This window comes from Manis javanica, chromosome 8 (assembly GCF_040802235.1).
Source record: "Manis javanica isolate MJ-LG chromosome 8, MJ_LKY, whole genome shotgun sequence".
NCBI classification, from domain to species: domain Eukaryota; kingdom Metazoa; phylum Chordata; class Mammalia; order Pholidota; family Manidae; genus Manis; species Manis javanica.
The window spans coordinates 113,876,305-113,898,471 of NC_133163.1; the positions used below are offsets into that span (position 1 = coordinate 113,876,305).

At 56.7% G+C, this 22,167-nt stretch overlaps 1 protein-coding gene across 1 annotated transcript; it reads left to right on the forward strand.

Moving 5' to 3' along the window:
• Nucleotides 1-214: 214 nt before the first annotated feature.
• Nucleotides 215-21,832, forward strand: PLEKHO2 (pleckstrin homology domain containing O2). The gene is made up of 6 exons (XM_037009981.2): nt 215-374; nt 6,304-6,453; nt 10,501-10,617; nt 14,998-15,102; nt 16,623-16,721; nt 18,852-21,832. The coding sequence occupies exons 1-6, from the start codon at nt 366-368 to the stop codon at nt 19,866-19,868; spliced, it is 1,497 nt and encodes a 498-aa protein (XP_036865876.2). The 5' UTR covers nt 215-365; the 3' UTR covers nt 19,869-21,832.
• The last annotated feature ends 335 nt before the right edge of the window (nt 21,833-22,167 follow it).

The following is a 22,167-nucleotide window of genomic DNA, read 5'->3' on the forward strand; positions in this document are numbered from 1 at the left end:
CTCCGCGCGTCGGGGGAACCTCTCTCGGAGCTGTCCCTCCCGCTTCCCCCAGCTCCGGCTCCTCCGTCGTCTCAGAACCCATGCCCGCCCCGCCCAGGCCCCGCCTTCAGCCCCGGCCCCGCCCCCCGTTTCCCGCCCGGGACCCCGGCCTCTGGGCCCCGCTATTCCGCTCCTCAGGCTCCGCCCCCCGGCCCCCGGAAGCCTCTCCCCGCCCCCGGCCCCGCCCCCCGAAGTTTCTTGGGCCCCCCGTGGCTGGCGGGACAGAAAGCGGAGAGTCGCCGCCCGGCCCGCCGTGGATGGAGGTGGCGGGTTTCGTGCGGCGCCGGTAGTGAGCGGCGGAGCGGCGGGACCTCAGCGGGCTCGCCATGGAGGAGGTGAGGGACGGGCCAGGCGGGGGGCCTGAGCTGGGGTCTCCGAGACCTTCGTGTTGGTTGGGGCCCCGGGCTCAGGCCCTTGTTCCAGCCAGCCCTCTCCCGCTGGGCTCACGACACCCCACCCATACCCCACCCCCACCCCCCAGGGAGAGCCTGGGCAGATGAGGCAGGGGCGGAGGTAGGGATCCGCGTCCGGCACTTTGGCGACCTTGGTCGCTTTGGCTTGTCTCACCAACTGTGGATGGACATCGTGATTTGTTATTGTTCCCATTGGGTTGACGGGGACACTGAGACCCTGGGTAGTTTGAGGACTTGCTGAAAGTGGCCTTGGTTGCTCTAATCTTGTTACCGTTGACTACGCAAGCCGGCCAGGTCGGATCCTGAAGGCAGCGTGTTTGTGCTTGTGTTTGGCTTTGGGGGGGGTCTGTGGGTTCAGGAGTCCCAGTCCCAAGGAACCTTGAGGCTGTGACCGTGTCTGGAGGCCAGAGAAGTTACATTTTTCTCCGCAGTGTAAGTCCCCGAGTCCCCAGGCCCACATACGGGCTGATCCTGGCCCTGGCCTTCCCCACGTCCCTGGGAGGGCTGGCTCCCTGGAGGAGCTGGGCAGCTGGACTAGCAGTGCCTCTTGAGCCTCCCTCTTCCGCCTCAGGATGCTCTTGGTCTGGGCTGGGGTCAGGCGCTCTGGCCCCGCCCCTTTACTTGCAAACTGAGTTCTCCCAGCAGTCCCAGCGTCCAAGCACACAGCAAGCGCTTAATGTACATCTGTGGAATGAATAAATTAGAGGAGGGGCCTGCTGAATCTGGAAGACTTTGCTTCTTGTCCTTTGAGGGAAGGGGATGAGTCTTTGCCTGAAAGAAGGGGTGGGGAGGAAAGATGAAGCCTTCACTCTTGGGGTAGCCAGGCCAGCTGGGGAGCCCTGAGTGGACCAGGCTGCCTGTTGACCCAGCGGTGCCCATCTCCCTGCTTCCTGGAGCCATTCACTGTCCAGAGTCAGCTGGGCTGGCTGTCTGGGTTTCCTGCAGGCCTAGCCCTGCATTTCTTTGGGATGGTAGATAAGTCACTTCCCCTCTCAGCCTACATTTCCTCTTCTACAAAATATAGGGCCTGGCCTCCTCTCTGAGTCCTGACTGGTTGTGGCCCCTTCTCTCAGAGTGGGTGGAAGGAGGGGGCAAAGTCAGGCCTCTTTGATTTGTTGTGGTTTCTTGCTAATAGGGGCAGGGCTGCCCCCCCCCCCAACCCCAAGCTCCTGCTGTGAGAGCTCTGCTGTCTGGCTGTGGTCCCTCCCCTTCTCCCAGAGGATGTGGGACAGGATTACTCCATCTCCTGATCTGCTCTGGCCCCCAATTAAGGGAAGTTCTCCTGGGGCCTCCTGGGCCAATGGTTTGTTTCGTGGTCAGCCCAGCCCAGCCCAGCGTTGCACTCCCTCTGGTCCTGAGTTTCTAACATTACTACTTACTGACTCCCAGATGCCAAACGCTCTCTGCATACCTGGGCCATCTAGGGTCTTGCCAACCTCCTCTCCCAACAGCCAGGGGCTCCCTGTCCCCTACTTCCCCTTTGGCATCTTGAACTCTTTCTTTGATTTCTTCTGCCAGTCACTACCCCCCGTTTCTCTAGTCTCTGCTCATCTTTGTTTCTCTCAAACACCTCTTAGAACATAGTCACTTGGTCTGCCCCACCACCGCAGGCTGGCCTCATCATCTCATTCCCACATGGCCACTTTCAGCCCTCTCCCCAGCTCTGAGCTTCCTCCCTGTGCCCCAGCTACCCTGGTGCCAAGGCCCCTCAGCCTCAGTGACCTTCTCTGTGTACTGGGTTGGTAGTCCCCATCAGGCTGAGGCTTGGTGAAGTAGGCGGGTCTGGACACTAGGCATCTGTCCACTTATGTTTCCAGGGCCTCAGTTTTCCCATCTATAAAATGAGGGAAGTGGACCATCCAGAAATGTGATAATACATATGCAAAAGCTATGAAAATGCAAATATCGGTGGGGAATTGTTGCTGCCACTGGAGTAAGGTTGAAAACCCTGGACCAGGCTTCCTGTCTCTGCCCTGGGGCTCTGCCTCCCTGCCCTGTGGAAGCCATGCCTTTCCCTGCTTGCCTCCAGTGACTCCAGGCTCCCATTTCCTTAACCTTCTAGAGAGAGGAAGGGTAGCATCCTGTCCCTGCACTGGTTCTGTGGTCTTGAGCTAATCTTGCCCTTTCTGGAGGGTACTTTCTCATTCTATAGTTGAAGGGGTTGAGACGGTAGATACTTTGATACCGTTTGTGCCTTCTCCTCTGGGCCAAGGTGTGTGTCTCTTTTCCTCCTCACAATCCTACCAAACCCCTGCCTTCTGCAAGGGCTTCCCAAACGAACCTAAGCTCTTACCCACCTGAGGCCTAGGCCTGAGGTTTTCCTCTGGGTAGGTGCTATGTGCCTCCCGACGGAGGGGGTCCCAAAAGCAGGGGATGCCCACCCAGCCCTCAGACTGGGAACTTCCTTTGTGCAGGGTCTCTGTTGCCCGCATCAGACTGGAAGTCCCCCCAGGGCAGAGCCTCCTCTGCTTCCTCTCTGATTGCTTCATCACTGGTGGGTTCTTGGTGGAGTTTGGTCGGCACACCATTGTGTTTAGTCAGAAGGCACAGGCTGCTTATAAGCTCTCTGGGATGTGAGGTGTCCACAAGGTTTCTTCTGCTGGCCTCTGTCCCTCTGCCATGGCCTGTGTTGTGCTTTCTACCTGCTCTCTTCTGTGTGCAGGGTCAGGGTGACCTGGCATCTTTCTCTTTTCTTCTTTTTTGTTAATGAATGACCCAGAGACCCTCCCAGCTCAGGCAAAGGGGAGCCAGGCTGGTGTGGGGAAGGGGGGGTGGGTGGGTGGGGGGGTGCCTTAGGAGCTGCTCACAGTGGGCAGAGGAGGGCCTGAGTGAGGATGGATGGGAGAGGAGAGGGCAAAACCGGAAGAGCACTGGCCAGCTGGTCAATAAGGGCAGAGGAGGCTGAGAAACTGGGCTGAGCAGGACGAGACCTCCCCTGTGAGCCCTGCCACACAGAGGGGCTGCTTATTAAAACTCACTGGGGCACAGCCAGGCCCCCTGGTGGGAGAGTGTCTGAGGGGCACGGAGAAGGGCTGAGTGGAGGGTGGCAGCAAAGAGGACTCAGGCCTCCCTTCAGGTGACTGTTGATGTGGCTGATTCCTGACAGGGAGACCCTCCCTAGGCTTTGGTTCGTACCACTCCCAGCCCCTCAACTGTCACTCCCCCCAGTCCCAGAGTGCCTTCGAGCCTCAGTCCCACCCTGCCCTGGTCCACTCATCCCTAAAAGCCCTGGACTTGCTGCTCCAGCTAACCCAGCCACGATCGTCCCTGGGCAGTGCTGCCACACCCGGAGAGGACAGGGCTCAAGGCACGGGGTTCCAGCCTTGCCCTCTGGTAGCGTCCAGCTTGCAGGAAGTTATCATATGTCAGACAATGGGTAAGGCAGGCAGGGGAGGTCCAAATGGAGAGAACTCAGAAAGGGGTGTAAGATCCCATAGGGTAGTAGGTGGGCCCTTGAAAGTGATAGGCAAGCTTGGAGCTCCGTGGTGGGAATCTGGGCAGCTTTACATCGCTCAGTCCCTACTGCCTGATTTAAGACAGACCAAGAGTCCACAGGCCTAGGAGTGGCCAACAGTGCCGTAGCAGCTGACAGAGGGGAGTGATGTGTGGATGTGGGGTGGGGTTTCCCATTTCCCACTTCTTCCCTTCCAGCCTGGGGCCTGGCCAGCCTGTAGGGCTCACTGAAGGGATGAGGTCTCTGTGGGTCACACAGCAGATAGGGCCTGAATACAGGGTCTCTGGTGATGTGGGGAGGTTGGGGGATGGGAGGGGTGCATGATAGGATGTGAGACCCTCCCCCTCTTGTCGAAGTGCCCTAAAGTCCTCTCTTTCTCTGGTTTGGGTCTCTCATAACTGGCCTGTAGGCAAGCCTCCCACTTCCTCATTCTTCCATTTAGGAAGATCATTTGGGACCATCCTACTTCCCCATTTCTCTTGCCATGTACAAATTAGGGAGAGACCTTGAGGTGGCCCCATACCTTCCTGGAACTCCTGGGGCACTGAGGCCCAGCAGCTAAGCCCAGAGAGGCCTTGTCCTGAATTCTGAACCAGGCCCAGGGAGACTGTCCCTGAGAACCAGAGGGGATGGCAGTGACAAGAGCAGTAAAAATGACAACTATCATTTCCTAAGTTTAGGGTATTTTAGGCACTACTTTATATACTGTATCTTTAATCGGCAGCAAACGTTTATTGAGCACTTACTCTGTGCCAGACAGCTGTCTAGGCACTGGGGATAGAGCAGTAAACAAAAATCCCTGCCCTTATGGAGATATAATCCATGCAACTTCTGTTCATACCTCCATTTCGCAGATGAAGAAATTCAGGCTTAGAGAGGTTAAGTGACTTGGCTCTGGTCTGTGTGACTTGGGCTTCAAAGCTCAGACTCCCAACCCCTGGAGTATGCAGTTCACAGGGGGACCACAGGGAGAACCAGGCTGGGGCTGCTCTGCCACGACGGAAAGCAGGGAGGCCGTGCCCTGCCCAGCCCCGTGACAGCACACACTTCTATTTGCCTGGGCTTGTCCTCCCAGAAGCAGCTGTGGGCACAGGGTATCCCTGGGGAGAGGCATGCTCCTTCTAACTGGGGCCCCTTTTTTTTGAGCTTTATGTAAATTATAAAGTAGTCAAAATTAGTCAGTGCTAATTTCCTTCTAGCATCCTCTAGATTCTGACACGTTTGTGACCCCCTGTCCTCCATCTTCCCCTTCACACTCACTGCTGTGGGTAACAGTCCCTGAAGCAGAGTAGTTAGCAAACTCAGTGTATTTTTATTTTCATTTCACAGATATTTCTTGAGCACCCGTTATGTGTAAAGGAAAAGTGCTGGGGATCAGAGCTGAATATGACCCTATCCAGTTAGGTACATACCTGACACCCAGCCACCCAAGCAGGTAATAGAGGGTCACAGGATGTCAGTGGCTGTCCTGGACGCTCCAGGGTAGCTGCCCATGTCCAGGAGAAGAGCTTGATTTACCTCCTGTCTCAGGTTGTGGTCGAAGGCAAAGTCCTGGAGCCCTCACCAGGTGGGGTGGCCATCCTGAAGTCCTGGCCTGGGGCAGAGAAGAGGGCAGAGGAACCTCCTGCTTTGGGGCAGGAAGCAGGGGCTGCAGAGTGGGCTCCGTGGTGGGGGGGAGTGGGGGAGAGGCAGATTAGCTCTGCCTGCCTGCTTCTTCCCATTCTTCTGTCCCCTCTTCTGAGATGCTGCTCCCCCCACCTGAACCAGATACCTCGCTGTTCTCTCTCACTCCCTGCCTCCTTCACACCCCCTTCACCACTTCCTTATAGCATTTTACATTTGTTAATGGGTTTACAGCTGGCATTTATTTGTTCCCTGTAGTGCCCGCTGTATGAGAGCAGAGATGCGTTATTTTTATTCTTCTCTGCCTACTTCAGCACCCGTGAGGTCGTAGGCACTCAGTATAAAGTTTGTTGACTGGTTGAATGAATCCACAGGGGGCAGAAAGGTGGAGCGGGAAGAACATGGATTCACAGACCCAGTTTGAACTCTGGCTCTGCTCCTCCAGCTGTGTGGCTCTGGCAACTCGCACCCTCTCTGAGCCTCAGTTTGCTGTGACATGTGGATAATGATGTTACTGCTTTGGAGGGTAGTTATGTGCATTAAATGAGATGATATGTGCACAACATAGTAGGGTGGCTTATTATAAGGCGGTGGCTACTATTATGACTGTACTTCTGATACTGGATGAAGGATAGCTGCCATGGGAGTGGTGGGGAAGCTCTTGTGGGACGATATCAGTAGGTGCTCAGCAGAGGGCTGCGGCCCTTGAGTAACCTGTGGACTGTGGGGCCCTGCGGCAGCAGCCCTCATGGCATGTCTGGTGCTGTCTTACAGAGTGTGAAGGAGGGGGGCGAGAAGCCTCGGGGGGCGCGGATGGTGGACAAGGCTGGCTGGATCAAGAAGAACAGCGGGGGCCTCCTGGGGCTCTGGAAAGACCGTTATCTGCTCCTCTGTCAAGCCCAGCTGCTGGTCTACGAGAACGAGGTGAGGACCTGCCTGGCCCTGAGGTTGACCGTACAGGGGGCAAAGTGGGGGCAGCCCAGGTCGGCAGGAGGACCCCAGAATCAGGATTGGAAGACCTGCTCCACTTGTGACATGCTGTGCAACCCTGGGTGAGAGCCTGCTCTTCTCTGGGTCTCTACGGCATGGGGACAATGCCTGCACTGTAACTCCTTGCCGCTGGGCTGGGTCCCACATAAGTGAGTGTTCCAGAAAACTGAAGCTTGCTCCATTCAGCAACCAGAGTAGAAATAATCCTTGGCATTCATGCTTGTTTGGAGCTCTTGCATACCTCTCAGATAGTGCTCACAGTAGGCCCATGAGAGTGGTCACCTTCTGCAGAAGAGGATACTGGGGCCCAGGGTGGCCAGATCACTGTTCAGCAGGTCAGTGAATGAGGAAATACGTTCTTGAACCAAATCCAGCACTCTTGCCACCCAGAGATGCCAGCAAGTAAACTCTAAAACTTATTTTTGATGGAAATCCTCTAAAATATGTTGAATATTCTTTGATTTCTTCAACAGAAGATGCTGGCCTACACTGAGTCTTAACTTGGTGGCGCTGAGCCCCTATCATCAGAGAGCTCCACACTGCCAGACTGTACTTTCTAGCTTTTCTTCCTCCTTTAACATCAAGCTGCCAGTTGTCACTTCTGCTGCCCTTATGCCTCTGGCAGCCCTCCCGACTCCCTGCCGCAGATTTCTGCCCCTTCTCATTTCAGTACGTTTGGAACTTGGACAACCAAGGATGCTAAAATTGTGTGTTACTAAGAGTCTATGAAGCTGTGGGTGAAGACCTGAGGAGAGGTGGCTTTTCCTTGAAGACGATGTTTTTGTTCTGGGTTTGAGGCTCTAAGAAGGCCCATTCACTGGAAACAGGAAAGCACTGTATGCCTTTGGTAGATGAAATGCGTAGGGAAGGCCTGGCCAGGGGACAGAGGAAGGGGATCCCGCCTGTTTTCCATCATCCTCTCTTAGTGTGCCTCAGGGTATCTTGGCAAATTCATAACTGTCCCAGGCCAAGAGAGGTTGGGCAGCCAGATCTAAGTGTTTAAAGGCGCTGCTTTTGAGAAGCACCTTGCCACTCCCCCCTGAGTGCCCAGGCTCATGGAGTTGGGTGGCAGAGAAGCAGCTGGGGGAGGGCAAGGGGATGAACTGTACAGACAGCCCCTAGAAGTTCTAGACTGCTGCTGTCACAAGATTAGGATGTGCTTTGGCGGTGGCAGGGGGATATTTTTAATAAATAAAGGGGGTTGTCACAGCTTCTTCCAGTCCCAGCTGCTGTAAGTTGAGTGACAGGCCCCCAGCTGTCAGCCCAGCAAGCGCTGCCAGCCTTGTTCTGCGCCTCCTCTCCACATCTGGCCATCCCTAAATGTGAAAATCTAAATCGCACCTAAAAAAAATCACTATTAAAAACCTTAGTGCAGTTTCAAGAACTTAGCACTCTGGGGTGGGGAAGCTTGGCCCAGGAGTAGGAATTGAGAAATGCTTATTAATTCAATTCTTCTTTCTGATGTAAGGAACCAGGCGAGTGATAGTGGCTCTTGGCTGTTTCTTTGCTGTCAGTGAAGCTGACGTTCCAAAAGTGCTGCCCCCACCCAGTGCCTGCTGGGTTACCCGCTTTTCTGAGCTGCGGAGGGGCTGGATGACTCAGCATTTCGGGTGGGAGGGGGACCCAGGTCAGGCAACCATGGGGAGCAGCGGGTGGAGAGGGGCCGATGTTTTGTTCCCAGATAGAGGAGGGTATGTTTGGGCCAGCAGTTGTCCAGGTGGGGTCAGCTGTGCACATGGGGCAGGTGAGCTGCTCTCTCTGAGGCCTGGGTCTTTCCTCAGGCAGCATCCTAGAACATTCCTCTGGTGTCCCGGAAGGAGGGGACTTCCTGGGGTCTCACTCTGGGTCAGGCATTCAGTCGAGCAAACTGTCTTATGTATGTCCCTCTTGAGGGCTCCCTTGTAGGGCGTTGTAGGGAGAAGGCACTGTAGAAAGGAGGGCACATGTGCAGTTTAGGGGAGAGACAGAGATGACCAGCAGGGAGGTAGGACTGCTTTTCCCCGTGGCTGAGTGTCCCTAGCACCTAGATGCTGGTACCTGATAAGTGCTTTGTGGTGGGGGACCTGAGAGGAGGGACCGAGACTTGGGCTCATGGGGGTGGGCAGGGGAGCTTCCTGGAACAGGTGGAGTTTACTAGCCTTTGTGTTGAGTGGAGAACCTGGAAAGGATTGGTGACTAGGGGTTGAAAACAGATGCATGGAGGCAAAAATAGGGAGAGAGACCTGATTGGATCTGAAAGGGAAGGATCAGGTCTCCTTGGCCAACTGTTCCCCTTTCCTTGAGGGGCTGAAGAGAGAATAGGTCAGTAGTTATCCACCTTAGCTATACAGTCATCTGCTCTGGAAAATACTGATGTCTGGGCTCCACCCCCCAGAGATCCTGATGGAATTGGCCTCGGATGTTGCCTAAGCACTGGGTTTATAAAGCTCCCAAGGTGCCACCAAGATTGAGAACCTCTCAGGGAAAGCAGAGGTTCTCAAACATTTGCATACATCAGAATCACCTGGAGGGCTTGTTCAAACCCAGATCCCCCGGCCCATTCTCCTAAGGTGAGGATTCAGTTAGGGATGGGGCTGAGAATTTGCGTGTCTAATTCATTCTCTGGTGGGGCTGCTGGCTGGGGCCCCACACCTGGAGCCCAGAGCAGCCTGTTGCTGTGGAACTGATCTGGTTGCGAGGAGGGTGGTGTGCTGGAAGAGCTCTGGCCTAGGAGTCAGAGGATGTAGGTTTGAATTGGCCCTGCCCCTTATATTTGGGTCTGTGCCCCTTGGGCAAATCACTTTGCCTCCAAGGCTTCATTCTCTTTCTCTACAAAATAAGGCAAAATACCCGGGCTCTAGCCTTCAGGGTCATAGAGATGTACAGGAGAACCTGGGATGCAAAGTGCTCACTAAGTGTCGGGTTTCTTAGTATATGCAGACTATCGTGGAGGGAAACTGGGCATTTCCTCTGCAAACAACCGAGTCACTGCCTCCTAGGTACTCTCCCAAAAACTGCAGTGCACCGAGGCACTCCCTGCATGGGTGCTCTTGCTGCCCCTGTGCATGATGTCCAATAGCATTCCTTTAACCCCCCCACCCCAGGGCCTGCATCTACTTCCCTGCCCTCGGAGGTGAGAATGCAGCACACCCAGGAAGTCCTTCCAGCTGGGTCCCCCTGGAAGAGGAACCAATTGACAAACTTTGAAGGAGGAACTAGTTCCAGGAAGCTTGCTAGGGAGCCACCTGGTGGGTAGAGCCCACATGGAGGAAATACTCAAGTGGCAGGCCTGGTAGGCAGGACGGCAGCCCAGTCAGTGTTCTGCAAGGCCTAGAAGAGGCTGGCCACCTGCCCTCCGAGTAATAGGCCTCGGGGTGGCAGGCTGGGGTGGGGCTGCCCTTGAAGGAACCCTTGCCCTCTGTTCTGTAGGGCACAGAGAGTCAACTCTCACCTCAAGCTCAGGGTCAGTGGAGGGAGATGCCAAGTGGGGAAGTCAGTTCAGGATCGCTGTGGTAAAGGCAGGGCATGTAGCCCCAAATATGCCTTGTTCACACTTTGCTCTGGCCTGGAAAGACTTCTTTTTTTTTTCTTATTTTTTGATGTCTTGCTCCCTCTTCCAGGCCTCTTCCACAAATCTCTGCCTGGCCTCTAGGCCTTCACGGGGCCACAGGTACTCTTTTCTAAGCCTCTCCAGCTTCCACTGTTTCCTCCTTTGGCCTTAGGTGCCTTTGAGTCAGTCCTGCCCCAGAACTCCAGGCTTTGTGCCCCATTTCTAATGCGATGGTAAGCCTTGAGGCCATCCCTCCATCCCACAAGCACCGAGCACCAGCTACATGCCAGGTCTGAATACTGCATCTCGATGATTGATTGGTTAGCCCGAGGCCCCCTCTGACCAAGTGATGCTGTCATCGAGCGGGGTCAGGATCTGGGGCAAGACCTGGGTGCTTGAAGATGTGGGTGCATCTGACTATCACCAGTTCATGTTCCTGTCTCCCTCCCCAGGATGAGCAGAAGTGTGTGGAAACAGTGGAGCTGGGCAGCTATGAGAAGTGCCAGGACCTTCGTGCCCTTCTCAAGCGAAAACACCGTTTTATCCTGCTGCGATCCCCAGGGAACAAGGTAGGACTCACTGATGCCTGACTTCCCTCTGGGCCAGGGTCGGCTTGGGAAGATCACCCTTGGAAGGCTAAGACAGTCTGGGCTCCTGGATGCAGCCTGCGGGGTCTCTGTGCAGTGTCTGAGACTCAAACCTAGGGCGCACCACAGGTTGGACCTTTTGCTCATTTTGTCCTGGGGTCTCCCCAGCCCCCGGGTGATAGGAGATGCATTTAGGGCTCTGCTGAGTGCTCTGGTCCCTTTCTCCTTCCAGGCCCTGGGGCCTCGTTCCCAGGCTGTAGTTGGAAAGTAGCCTTTTGGAGGTGGGGCCCTTGGTCTTCCCCCATAGCTTGGACCCAGGAGGCCCAGGGCTGAGGCAGGAAAGCTAGGGAGGTCTTCACTCCACCAGGCCCCTGACACCCTGACGTAGCCAGGGGCAGAAGGGAGGGTGTGGCCTCCCATCATCCCAGCCTTCCTGGGGGGGCCACGCCTCTTGCCCTCCATCCTGGACTCAGTACCCAGAGACCTGCAGCCCCCCAGCTTTCCTCCCCTTGCTTTTCTTTCTTGGTTGAAGTTGAAGGTCTCTTGCCCGAGAGTTTCTTTCCCTGGGACATGCTGTGTGTGCAGATGAACTTCACTATTTGTACCGCATTTCTCTGGCAGGGAGTCTGGGTGAATGTTGAAGTGGAGCATAGTTTCACTGATGTCAGGAGGGAGTTCAGATTTGAGGCTGGCGTGTACAGCACCTTTCTGCAGCTTGTGGCCATCTGCAGCTGGGCCGCACCTCACCCCAACCTCTGCATGTCACGTGGAGCCTCACAGAGTGAGGCTGAGTCACAGAGGCGGGGGCTGGGGAGTGGGTCTGGTCTGGGCCTGCCGTAGGCCATTCTGTTTCTCTCCCAGCTTTAAGGGTCAGGAGCCCAGCCCCCTGTGGTTCCCAGGGCTCTGGGTTCTAGAGGAGACTACAGTGTTTTATTCATGAACCCTCTGTCCCACTCTGTAGTAGGTGGGGGGCAAAGAAGCAACTGTGGAGCTCTAAGAATTTGGGGGTATTCCCTAGGGTAGGGGCCAGGTTTACAGTGTCAGGAGGATCCACTGGGCTGGCCCTGACTTTCACTTGACCTCTGCTGCTTAGAGCTCTCTGAGAAGGAATAGAGCTATGTTTTGGTATTTCAGGCCCTGTAGCCAGTACTGTGCTGGTGCCATATTTGTGTATGTGTGTTTGAGAGACATGCAGAATATGTTTCGTATGAAGGTCTGCCGCCTGTGGGCCTGGCCCATGTGTGTGCACCTCTCTTTGGAGGTGAGACTGGCTGGCTGTGGGTCTGTCTGGGTTTCTGTGTGTCTATTGGTGAGCTTACGCGGTGTGGGGTGGAGGGGGCCCTTCTTCTCCCTCCTCTGCCAGCACTGCTCTGTGGGCCCCCTCCGGTCCCCAGCTCTGAGAGTCAGCTGGTGGTGGGCTAGGTGGGCCAGGCCCAGCTCGGGGTGGACGTCACCTTCAGAGAGGGCTCTCAGTGCCGCTGCGTTCTCGGCTGCCCTGGCCAGCACCCTTCCTTCCATCCTCCAGTGCTGCTGAGAGCCCAGATTGGCTCCGGGTGCCTCTGGGAGCAGGACCGTCAGTCGGGGAGGTGGGGGGCTAGGGAACAAGTGGTGGGGGCTGTGGAGCTGTGGGAGGGCAGTACACCCTGGTTCCAGTTTGGCCCCCTGACCCTTGCCGCCCCAGGGGCTCTTAGAGAGGGGCTCTCCAGAGGTCAGGTGGTGAGCCGCCCAGAGCACCACACCCCCCACATTCTCTCACCCTCCTCTCTTATCGCCCTGGGTGTTCCCCATCCTCAGAGAGGCTGCCAGCTGGCCAGAAGGTCACACGACCCTGGCTGTCTGGTCCTGAGGCTGCCTTTTTTTCCTCTCTAATCAAATAAACAAAGGCTCCAGTGTCTTGCACGTCCCTCTCCCCCCTCACCTCCCCATCCCCACGCCCTTGCCATGAGGTCACAGGCAAATGCTGCCAGGAAGCAGGGTGGCCTCTGCGGGGCCTTGCTGCCCTGCCGGTCTCAGCCAGCTCGGCCCTTTCCTCTTTCCTGCCTCATCTCTCCCCCTCCCACTTTGTTCCTCTCTCCCATTTTGTGCCTCCACCCCCATTCCCAGGCTCTGTGAGCCTGTGCTTGGGCCAGTCCTGTTAGCTCCTAAACTCCCAGCAGGGCATGTGCCCTTGGGCCTCTTGGAAGGGCCTGGGAGGGACCTGTGCAGCCTGTGGCTCTTCAGGACATGGGGGTCAGGGGGCAGGAGGAGCAGCTTCTTGGTATTTCACTTGTTCCTGTTCTGATCACTCCCGTAGGATGCCTGGCACATTCAGCCAGGAGTACAGGGTTCCTTATGGTGGGGCTGGGTCCCATTTCACCCCCATTTGCCCTCCTAGGGGAGCCCTGTAGCCAGCAGAGGAGGCCCCTGAGATCACAGGGAGCAGAAGAGGACAGAGGCTGAGCCCCCAGTGCCTGCCTCAAGAGGCTGGCCAGCAGGGAAGCGCAGCATTTGGTGGGGGGTCCGCTGGTCCTGCTCCTGCGCCCGTGGCCACGCAGGGTGATGGGACTAGAACGCAGAGCATGACTCCCAAGCCAGCACCCTTTCTCTGCCTCACTCTTGCTCCATCTGTTGCTGAGTTCAAATGTATGCCTCTCAAGCCCGCTGGGATGCTAAAGTCCTGCACCAGGCAGGGGCCCCACCAACTTGGGACCTGTGAGTAGGAGCAGCAGCTGGGGTCTGGGTACCCGGCCCTGGGCTGCCTTTCTGGCAGCCCCATCACAGTCACAGGGTTGGGTGGACCCTTGTGGAGCTGGGATGCAGCGATATCCCTCCCTCTGCCCCTGGCAGCCCCGAAGGCTGGGCTAAGAGGCAGTTGCCAAGGTGCCCTGGGGTTTCTGACTTAACTGCAGATCTGCTGCCAGGATCGAATTTACGCTGGTCATGCAAATGAGTGTTTGGCTGTGCCTGGCATGGGGAGGTGGGTGGGACCCTGGGCCCTGTGCAAGGAGAAGGAGGCGGCAGCCAGGAGGAAGTTATATAACAAGGATGCTGAGGGGCCAGGCGACTGTGATGTTACATAACTGGGAGGGTAGCCGGAGGGAAGGCGCTATCTAACACCAGGCCCAGGGGTGGGCAGGCTGGCGACCCGCCCAGCCAAGAACTAGGGCATCTTGAGGTCAGAGAGTGGGCAGTGGCCCAAAAACAGGACAAGGGAAGGAACCTTGGGCCAGTTCATTCATTTATTGGTTCATTCATTAACTGTTTTCTGAGTGCCTACTATGTGCAAAGCCCTGGCTCTTAGTCATGTTTGGTTCTCTCAGCATTGCTTCGTGATGGGCGTTAATCCCTTTTTCCAGATGAGCAAACCAGGACTGCTTTGTCTAGAAGAAAGGCAATGATGGTAATTCCTATTACTGAGCACCCACTCTGCTCAGCTCCAGATTCAACACTTCAGATACATCATTGATCGTCACGGCTCCCCAAGGCCGGTCATGCTGGTGTTCTCCTTTTACAGATGAGAAAACTGAGGCTCAAGCCAGGTGTAAGTGGTGGCCTGTCCAGCTCAGAGGCCCTATGGCTGTGTCCACTGTGCAAGGTGGCCCCACAGTTTGGATGCCCTCACTCTTCCACCGTTTTCTGTCTGACCTTGGGTCCTAACAGGGAGGGGCTTTCTGAGCTGCCCTTTGATTCTAATACAGAAGCTCAGAGGTCCTGCCCAAAGGGTCCCATAAGGTGGAGTGGGGTGGGGTATAGAGTCAGGAGTCATGAGACTACTTTAGGCTACCTCGGCCAAGTCCCATCCTATCTGGTGAGCCAGTTTACTCATCTGTATGATGAAGGGGTTGGACTTGACCCCCAGGGCCCTTCTCTCTCCACAATCTATGATTCAAGGCCAGAAAGGCGACCTTGGGACTTTTTCACTTGGCCAGGGCTGGTTGTGGGGCTCTGGGGAGCTGCAGGGGACCCTGGTTCCAATGAGCCTTTGCCAGCAGGCACCCCTCATGCCTGTCACTTCTGTCATGTACTCAGCCTGGTGTAGGCATGGAAGGGGAATATTCCTCCTTCACAGAGAAAACTAAAGTCCAGGGGTCAGGCAGCTGGCCGGAAGAAGTCACATGGGGTGAGACCAGATCTGGGCTCTTACCGTGGGCCAAGGCTGATTCTAATCCAAATCTCTGGCAGCTGCATGCTGGGAGAGCCCTTTCTCTGCTGGATCTGCCCTCTCACTTGCCCTGAAGCCCTGGTGCCAGACCTGCTGTTGTGTTTTGCTCCTGACCAGCTGTGCTGGGGCAGACTTTGGGATCTGGGCTGGGAAGCTTTCTTAAGACCCAAATGTGAGCCCCACTGAAGAGCTGCTGTCCACCCTACCCCTGCCTTCTGCAGGTCAGTGACATCAAATTCCAAGCAACCAGTGGGGAGGAGAAAGAATCCTGGATCAAAGCTCTCAACGAAGGGATCAACAGAGGCAAGAACAAGGCTTTCGATGAGGTGCGATGCAGTCCTGTGGACGGCACCGCGTCCCCTTGCCCACCATGTGTGATCACAGAGAAGACCCTGTCCCCCCAACCCCAGACAAGCCCTCGCTTACAGCACTGCTACAAACACTGGGGCATCTGCTACTGTTACCTCTGTTAATCCTCACAACACCCCTCAAAGTAGGTGGTAGAAGGTATGGATGAAGAAACTGAGGTGTAAGGAAAATAACTTGTTTTAAATTAGAAAGCAGGTAAGTGGTAGGGTAGAATTTGACTGGTTGCAGCCATGCATCCTTTCCAATCCATCCTCAGCTGAAAACAGCAAGTGGGCCCAGGCCAGAAAGGTCTGGGGAGTGAGCTGAGAGCCCCAAAACTCACTGTACATTTTGGCCTTGGAGTCCAGGCTGGGTGGGCCCTCAGCCAGGGCCTCCCCAGGTCTGTAGGGACCACCCAGCCCCCTGTGCTGTAGGGTGGCACAGTGTAGTCTGTGGCAGCAGTGGCCATGATCAGACTTGGGCAGGCAGGGGTCCCCTGGCGCCAGATCTCCAAGGAGGATTTGTCTTTGACTTCATGGATTCATAACTATTTGGGCTAAAAGGGGTCTGCAGAAGACTGAGACCCAAGGGGGGCAAATCATCCCCAGCGAGTCCCCTCTTAAGACCCAGATCCCCTGACTTGCAGCCATGGCTCCTATGCCATGTTTTATGTGATTGTGTCAGGCTTAGCCCTTCACTAGCTGAGGAAAGTAGCCCCATTTAGTGGGCGAGGCGTGATGGGACGTATTGGGGGCGTTGGAGACCACGGGAGCATGAGCAGGGGCTGGGCCACAGCCTACAGGCTTGGTGGAAGGGAGTCAGCTCCTCTACTGAGGGTGAGAGACATCTGAACCCCCAGGTAGGCCTGCCCCTGAGGCTGAGGAGGCTTAGCCCCCCTCCTCCTCACAGGGACAGGCCATCCTGCGGTTCAGTCTGGATTTCCCACGTGAATGTTACTGTGCGGCTTCCTGGCTACTCCTGACCCCTTCCTATTTTCAGAGAGGAGATGCTGCCCTCCAGACACCCTGGTCCAAAGGGGTGGAGGCCCTGTTTCTTTCTGGGCCAACCCCTGGGGTCCTGGGAGAATGACTGGGACCAGGGTGGGCTTTTTCTAGAAGACTTTTTCAGGTACCAGGGGATCATGGGCTGTCCTCTCCCACCCCAAGCCAAACCCAAAAGGAGCCTTAAGGCTGCTATTTGCAGTAGACTGAGGGGCAAAGGCTGATAGCCATATGCAGGCAGGAAGACTGGGGCAAAGAGGGCAGCTACAGAGAGGGAGAGCCCCAGACAGAAGAGGGGTGACAAAGGCAGCATAGAGACAGGGAGAAAAGCAGAGGTCCGGACAGGGAGATGCCTATAGAGAGGGCCAGGGGTGGAGTGCTGGCCCTGTAAGCAGGATGTGGGGTGTAGGCTGCCTCTGAGTTGGGTTAATGCCTAGATATTTCCTCCTCCCCCCCAAAGCCTTATGGGGACTTACCTCGTTCCTTCTCCTTCCCAGGTAAAGGTAGACAAGAGCTGTGTCCTGGAGCACATGACACGGGACCGGGTGCGTGGGGGCCAGCGGCGCCGGCCACCTACCAGAGTCCACCTAAAGGAGGTAAGACTGCCCCTAGCTTGGACAGGTGGGAGGTCAGGTGACTCTGGGACCCCCGGCTCCTTAGGGTGGCGGCCAGGCTTGGGGCCATCTCTTTTCTGAAGATTCCTGGTGTTGAGGCTTCCTGAGGGGTATAGGGGGAGCCTGTGTGTGGAGGTCTGTGTGTCACATGTGTCCAGGGTATAGATCTGCCTGCTTTACCTGTTGGGTGAACGTGTTGGCTGTAGCCAGAGCTGGTGCCTGAGGGAAACCGAGACCCCAAGACTAGTCCTTGCTTCTGAGAGCTGAGCTTCTAGCTGGAGAAAAGAGCTTTCCACGGGCTGCTCCAAGTAGATCTGCCTTAGTCTCTGTACAGAGGAGGGCTCTGCAAGGCTGGGCGGCAGGGACCACACAGGACCCACTGGCACTCGAAGGACAGGAAGGGGTTCGGTTAGCAGACTTGGCAGGAGGTGGATCCCTGGCGGAGGGAATGGCCTGAGTGGGCCTCAAGGCAGAAGAGTTCAGAGTGTGCAAGTCCCTCTGACCTGGAGATTGGTCTGGGAAGACGGGGTTGGGGGAGGAAACTGTGGAGGCCTTGAATGCCGGACCTGGGGACAGGCTGGATGATGGGAAGGTACGTTCCAGAGGGCAATTGGAGGTCCAGAGGAGGTGGGTTGGGTTGAGGGAGGGAAAAGCAGGATTCAGGCTCCAGGAGGGGATGAAAAGGGAGGGGCTGACGGAGAGACCCTGGGAAGCGGGAGCCACCTGGGCACACGATACAGGGCTTGGGGCGGTGGGCTGAACAGAGAAGGGAGTTTGTCAGAGGGGCCCCAAGCCTGGAGACTGTGAATGGAGGCCATGGGCACAGGGAATGTGGGAGAAGTCATGGGCAAGGGGAGCCTTTATTCAGACCAATGCAGGGATAAATTCTGGAGGCCAAGGAAGAACCTCAGCAAATGCTACTTTGGGGAATGGGGGGACAGTAGGGAGCCAAGGAAGAGGAAGCCAGAGAGGTGAGTGGCACTTCCAGAGAGAGAAGGACATGGGACCTGGGGGTGATCAGCCAGGTCTCAAGGGCAGGACCGAGGAAAAGGCAGGTGGTGGCATTCACAGCATGTTTCCTTGGAGAAGGGGTCAGCTTAGCACTGCCATGCAGGGCAGGGCTGGGGCTGCTGGAGGAAAGGGGACAGTGGGCGAGAAGAGGGGGAAGGGAAGGGGCCAGGGTCACTGGAGAGCTTGCTTTTGAAGTGAGGCGGCCTGTTCATGTCTGTCAGCTGAGGGAAAAGCCTGCAGAGGAAGTGACTGAAGTGGCCAGAGGGAAAAGGAATGCCTGAGGGGGGGCCATCTGGGAGGTACAGGGTGAGGGCCCCTCTGAGAAGAATTCAGAGAAGGACTGTCCCCGTGACTGAGCTCGTGTGTCGGGCAGATTACCTGTGTGCACATAGAAGGGACTGAGGGTCCAGCCAGGATCCCCACCTCCCCACCATCCAAGGGACTTGGGGAGAGGCCTCCCAGAACCATGTGGCTGCTGGGTATCCCTGTGGGTCCCTGGGGTCAGGTGGGCGGGCAGCCGCCTGCTTGGTGCAGCTGTCTTCTTCCGGGGGCCCGCTGTGGTCTGTCTGGGGCCACATCTGATGGTACGAGGAGAGTGGGCACAAGCTGCTGAGCAGCTGGGCAGGCGACGCCTGGGCAGAAGTGGGCTGGGTGTGAGGCTGGCAGACTGGACAGAGGTCTCTAGGGAGGAGAAGCAGAAATGAGTGAATTCAGGACAACTCAGGAGACCTATACCCCAAGAAGGGCTCAGAAACAGGGCTAGAACAATGTTGTCCCATGCTGCCCAGGCTGGTACAATTGCCACTGAAAAGTGCGTCTCTCACTGGCTGGGAGAAGCCTGGCCAGGGCACTGAGAGGACATCCTGGCCTTGACTTCCTGGCCTGAGATTCCACAACAGGGAACAGGGGGAGGAGAGGCTTCATCAGAATCACTGCAGCTTCTAATCAAGTGGTGTTGGAAGCCAGGGCAAGGCAAAGGCCATGGAGAGTTGGGGACTGGGGGCCTGGGCAGTCTAGACTGGGGGCTGGAGTACCCTGTAGGTGGGCACGTCTGACCTGAAGCCCAGGTATCCGAGATGACACCCATCTGTTCCCCACTAGGTAGCTGATGCAGCTTCTGATGGGCTCTCGCGCCTGGACCTTGATGTTCCAGACAGCGGGCCGCCGGGGTTTGCCCCCAGCAATGATGTCAGTGCACCCCAGCCCCGGGAAATAGTCCGGCCCCCTATGCCTCCCACCAAGCCTTCCCCAGTATCCGAGACGACTAACCTTGGTGACAGAGCAGAGACCCCTTCAGGGGAGAGAGCCCCAACCCCTGTGTCAGCAAGCTCTGAGGCCCACCTCGAGAGCCAAGAGGACTCAGAGACTCCAGAGCAGGAGGATGGTGGCTCTGAGCAGCCCCCCAGCAGGGTCCTGCCTGACACCCTGAAGGTGAGCTGGGAGAACTCCAGCCCCGAGAAGTCCTCTGACGCCGAGAGCACAGAAGCCCTCCGGGTGCCCTGTGCTGACACGCCCGAGGCTGTGCCCAAAGAGGGCAGGAGGCCCCCTACACCCCCACCCAAGATCCTATCAGAGAAACTGAGAGCCTCCATGGGTGGAATGGAGGCTTCGGGGCCAGCCCAGAGTGCTGGGGCCTCTGAGACCCCTGCCCCGGGCCCAGCGCAGGTCTCAGTGAATGGCATGGATGACAGTCCTGAGCCCGAAGAGCCACTCCAGGCCTCAGGAACCCCAGGAACTCCCCCAAAGGATGACACAACGCCCACAGCACTGCCCCCCTGGGACCTGCCGCATCAGTGCCATCCCCGCTGCTCCTCCCTGGGGGACCTGCTTGGGGAAGGCCCCCAGCATCCACGGCAGCCTGTGGAGCGGCTGTATCGTGCCCATCTGGAGGTGCAGGTGGCCTCAGAGCAGATGGAGAAACTGTTGAACAAGGTGCTGAGTAGTGAGCCTTCTCCTGTGAGTGCCGAGACATTGCTCAGCCAGGCTGTGGAGCAGCTGAGGCAGACCACCCAGGCCCTGCAGGAAGTCAGAGATCTGGGAGACATGAGGCCAGAAGCACCTGGGCTACAGGAGAAGCGGAAAGAACTGGTGACCATCTACAGGAGAAGTGCACCCTAGGACTGCTGGACCACGACCTGGTCCCTGCTGGCTGGCCTGGTCTGTCAAAGCCCAGCCCTACCAACACATGTGCTTTTGCTCAGGCTGTAGAAGAGCCATCAGCGTGTCGGGTTTGGCCAGGACCTGCAGAGACTCGTGGTATCCTTCCGGCCCTGCCTCGGTCCTGAGGTGCCACGTGCTACCCAGGGCTGCTGTCTGGCCGTCTGAGCTGGCCTCTGGGTTCGGGCTGCGAGCATACATGGTTGCTTGTGTGGTTCTGAATCTGCTCCAGAGCTTTGGCAAAGCTCGTGGGGCTTCTGGGGGTGGCCTCCTCTCCGCTTCACACCCCCAGTAGTTTACATTCCTGACTTCTGAAGAGAGCACAGCTGAGCCCCCCTATTCCCCACCGCCCCACCGCGTCCCCCACCCACAGCCTCCATGTCCAGATAGTCCCAGATAGAGTGCCTCACAGCAGAGGCAGCTTCAAACCATAACTAACCCTCTCCACCCACCTAGTCCAAGTAGCTGCCGAGGACTTGGAGCCAGGCTACAGGTTCATTCCTCAGCTGAGTGAGACCTGCCACCAAGTGAGGGCCTCAGAGGGCAGTGGAGGCGGCTGTGTAAGAAAACCATTTCCTGTGCAGCCTGTCTCCTATTCTGTAGGCCTTCCCCTTGGGTGAGCTGTGAGCAGAGGACTCCAGGGTGCAGGAGGAACTCGAAGGGTCTCTTGGTCTAGTCCTTGCCCCTCGACCAGCGTGTGTCCAGCCTTGCACATTCCTGTAGATGTGAACCCCAGAATGGCCCTAATGTGAGCATCAGAAAATTCTGTATGTAATTCATTATATATCAACCTTCAGAAGAGGAGCCACATGAACTTCTGTGCCTCCCCCGATGGGATTTATATCTGGGTCTCTGTGATTCCTCCTCAACCCAAAGAGGCCCAATATTCCAGTTATTTCTTCAAATGCTAATGGGGGTATGTTGGTGCCTGAAACCACTTCCCTCTTCCCTGTTCACCCCTCTCTTCTAGCTCAGGCCCCAGATGGACTGCTCCTCCTGACCTTGTAGGGGACCCTGGTCCACACCTGCACCCTGGGCCTCTCCTCACACGCTCCTGCCCCCCAACATCCCTGGCTTGGGGAGCACATCCAGGTGCCATCCTGTTGCAGTGGCTGGACGGTGGGCTCTGCCTCAGTCCCTGAGTGGCGCAGCCAGTCTCCCTGGGGTCTGTGGGGGTGGGAACTGCTTCTGAAGGCCTGCTGGGGGGTCTCTACATGTGCACTTTTGTTTACTGAAAGAAAGGAGAGGGAGGATCACTGCTGGCCACTCTGGCCTTTCCACCCCCTGCCCTCAACAGCCAGTTATGCCCACTGAGGCCTGCCGGCTCGGGTCGATGCTTTCTTTACAGCTACTTTGTGCTTGAGGGTGGTGGTGGGGAGGGAGGGGCGGGTGTCCATGCTGTGGCTGCACTAGTTAGTTAGGGGTGAGAGTGTGCAGCAGTGTCATGGCTTAGGTGCCCCCCTTGGCCTCCCCAAGCCTCCCTCCTTGGACAGTAGGCTCCCATGTGACAGTCCGCCTGTCCTTCCATCTGTTTCCAGTATGAGAGCAAGAATGCCATCAGGTACCCACAGTCATGTGGCCCCCTGCCATTTGGGGAACAACTTTCCCCCACCAGCACCCTGGGCTGCCTGGGGCTTTAGCTAAGTCACCTGCTTCCATGACTAGAGCCGCCCTTTTCTCTGAGAAGTGAGCAGGCTGAGCTGGTAGCTCTGGGGCCACCTTAGTGGCCTAATGCCATTGGTTCCTGCGGGGTCCCATGCCTGGCAGCCCGGGCCCCAGGGGGAAGCCAGCTTTGAGGGGAGGGGAGGAGGAGTGGGAATACGCAGGGGCTGCCTTGCCTCCCTCCTCGAGGAGGATGGCGTTCCATGTCTTCTGTCTGTGAAGCACCTTTCTTAAAGTTTGTCAATAAATCCCTTTTTATGGAACTTCTCTGCTGCAAGCCTGTTTGTCAGTGTGGGGTCAGCTCCAGGGCTGGCCTCCCGGACACCGAGGGTAGGCTGTAGCTGAACGGTGGCACCATCGGTCCTCCAAACTGTCTTCTAGGGCCCTCTCCCCGCGGCCTGGGCTGGGGGCATTGCCCTCCAGCAGTTCTCCGTCTTGGCTAAATGCAGCCAGGCCCTCCAGATTCACCCCCTCCTGCCCCTGTTTTTACAGGCTGGGCACTAAGCATCATAAGGAATGATGCTTTCCCATTTTTAAAGACTTTATTTGGAAATGATTTCTAACATAAGAGAAAAGTTGTAAGAATAGTGTAGTAGAA

Bases quoted from the DNA above. Each gene is read 5' to 3' on its own strand.
- PLEKHO2 (XM_037009981.2), top strand. The intron at 6,454-10,500 runs GTGAGGACCTGC...CTCCCTCCCCAG, and splicing joins TGCTGGTCTACGAGAACGAG to GATGAGCAGAAGTGTGTGGA. The intron at 15,103-16,622 runs GTGCGATGCAGT...TCTCCTTCCCAG, and splicing joins AGAACAAGGCTTTCGATGAG to GTAAAGGTAGACAAGAGCTG.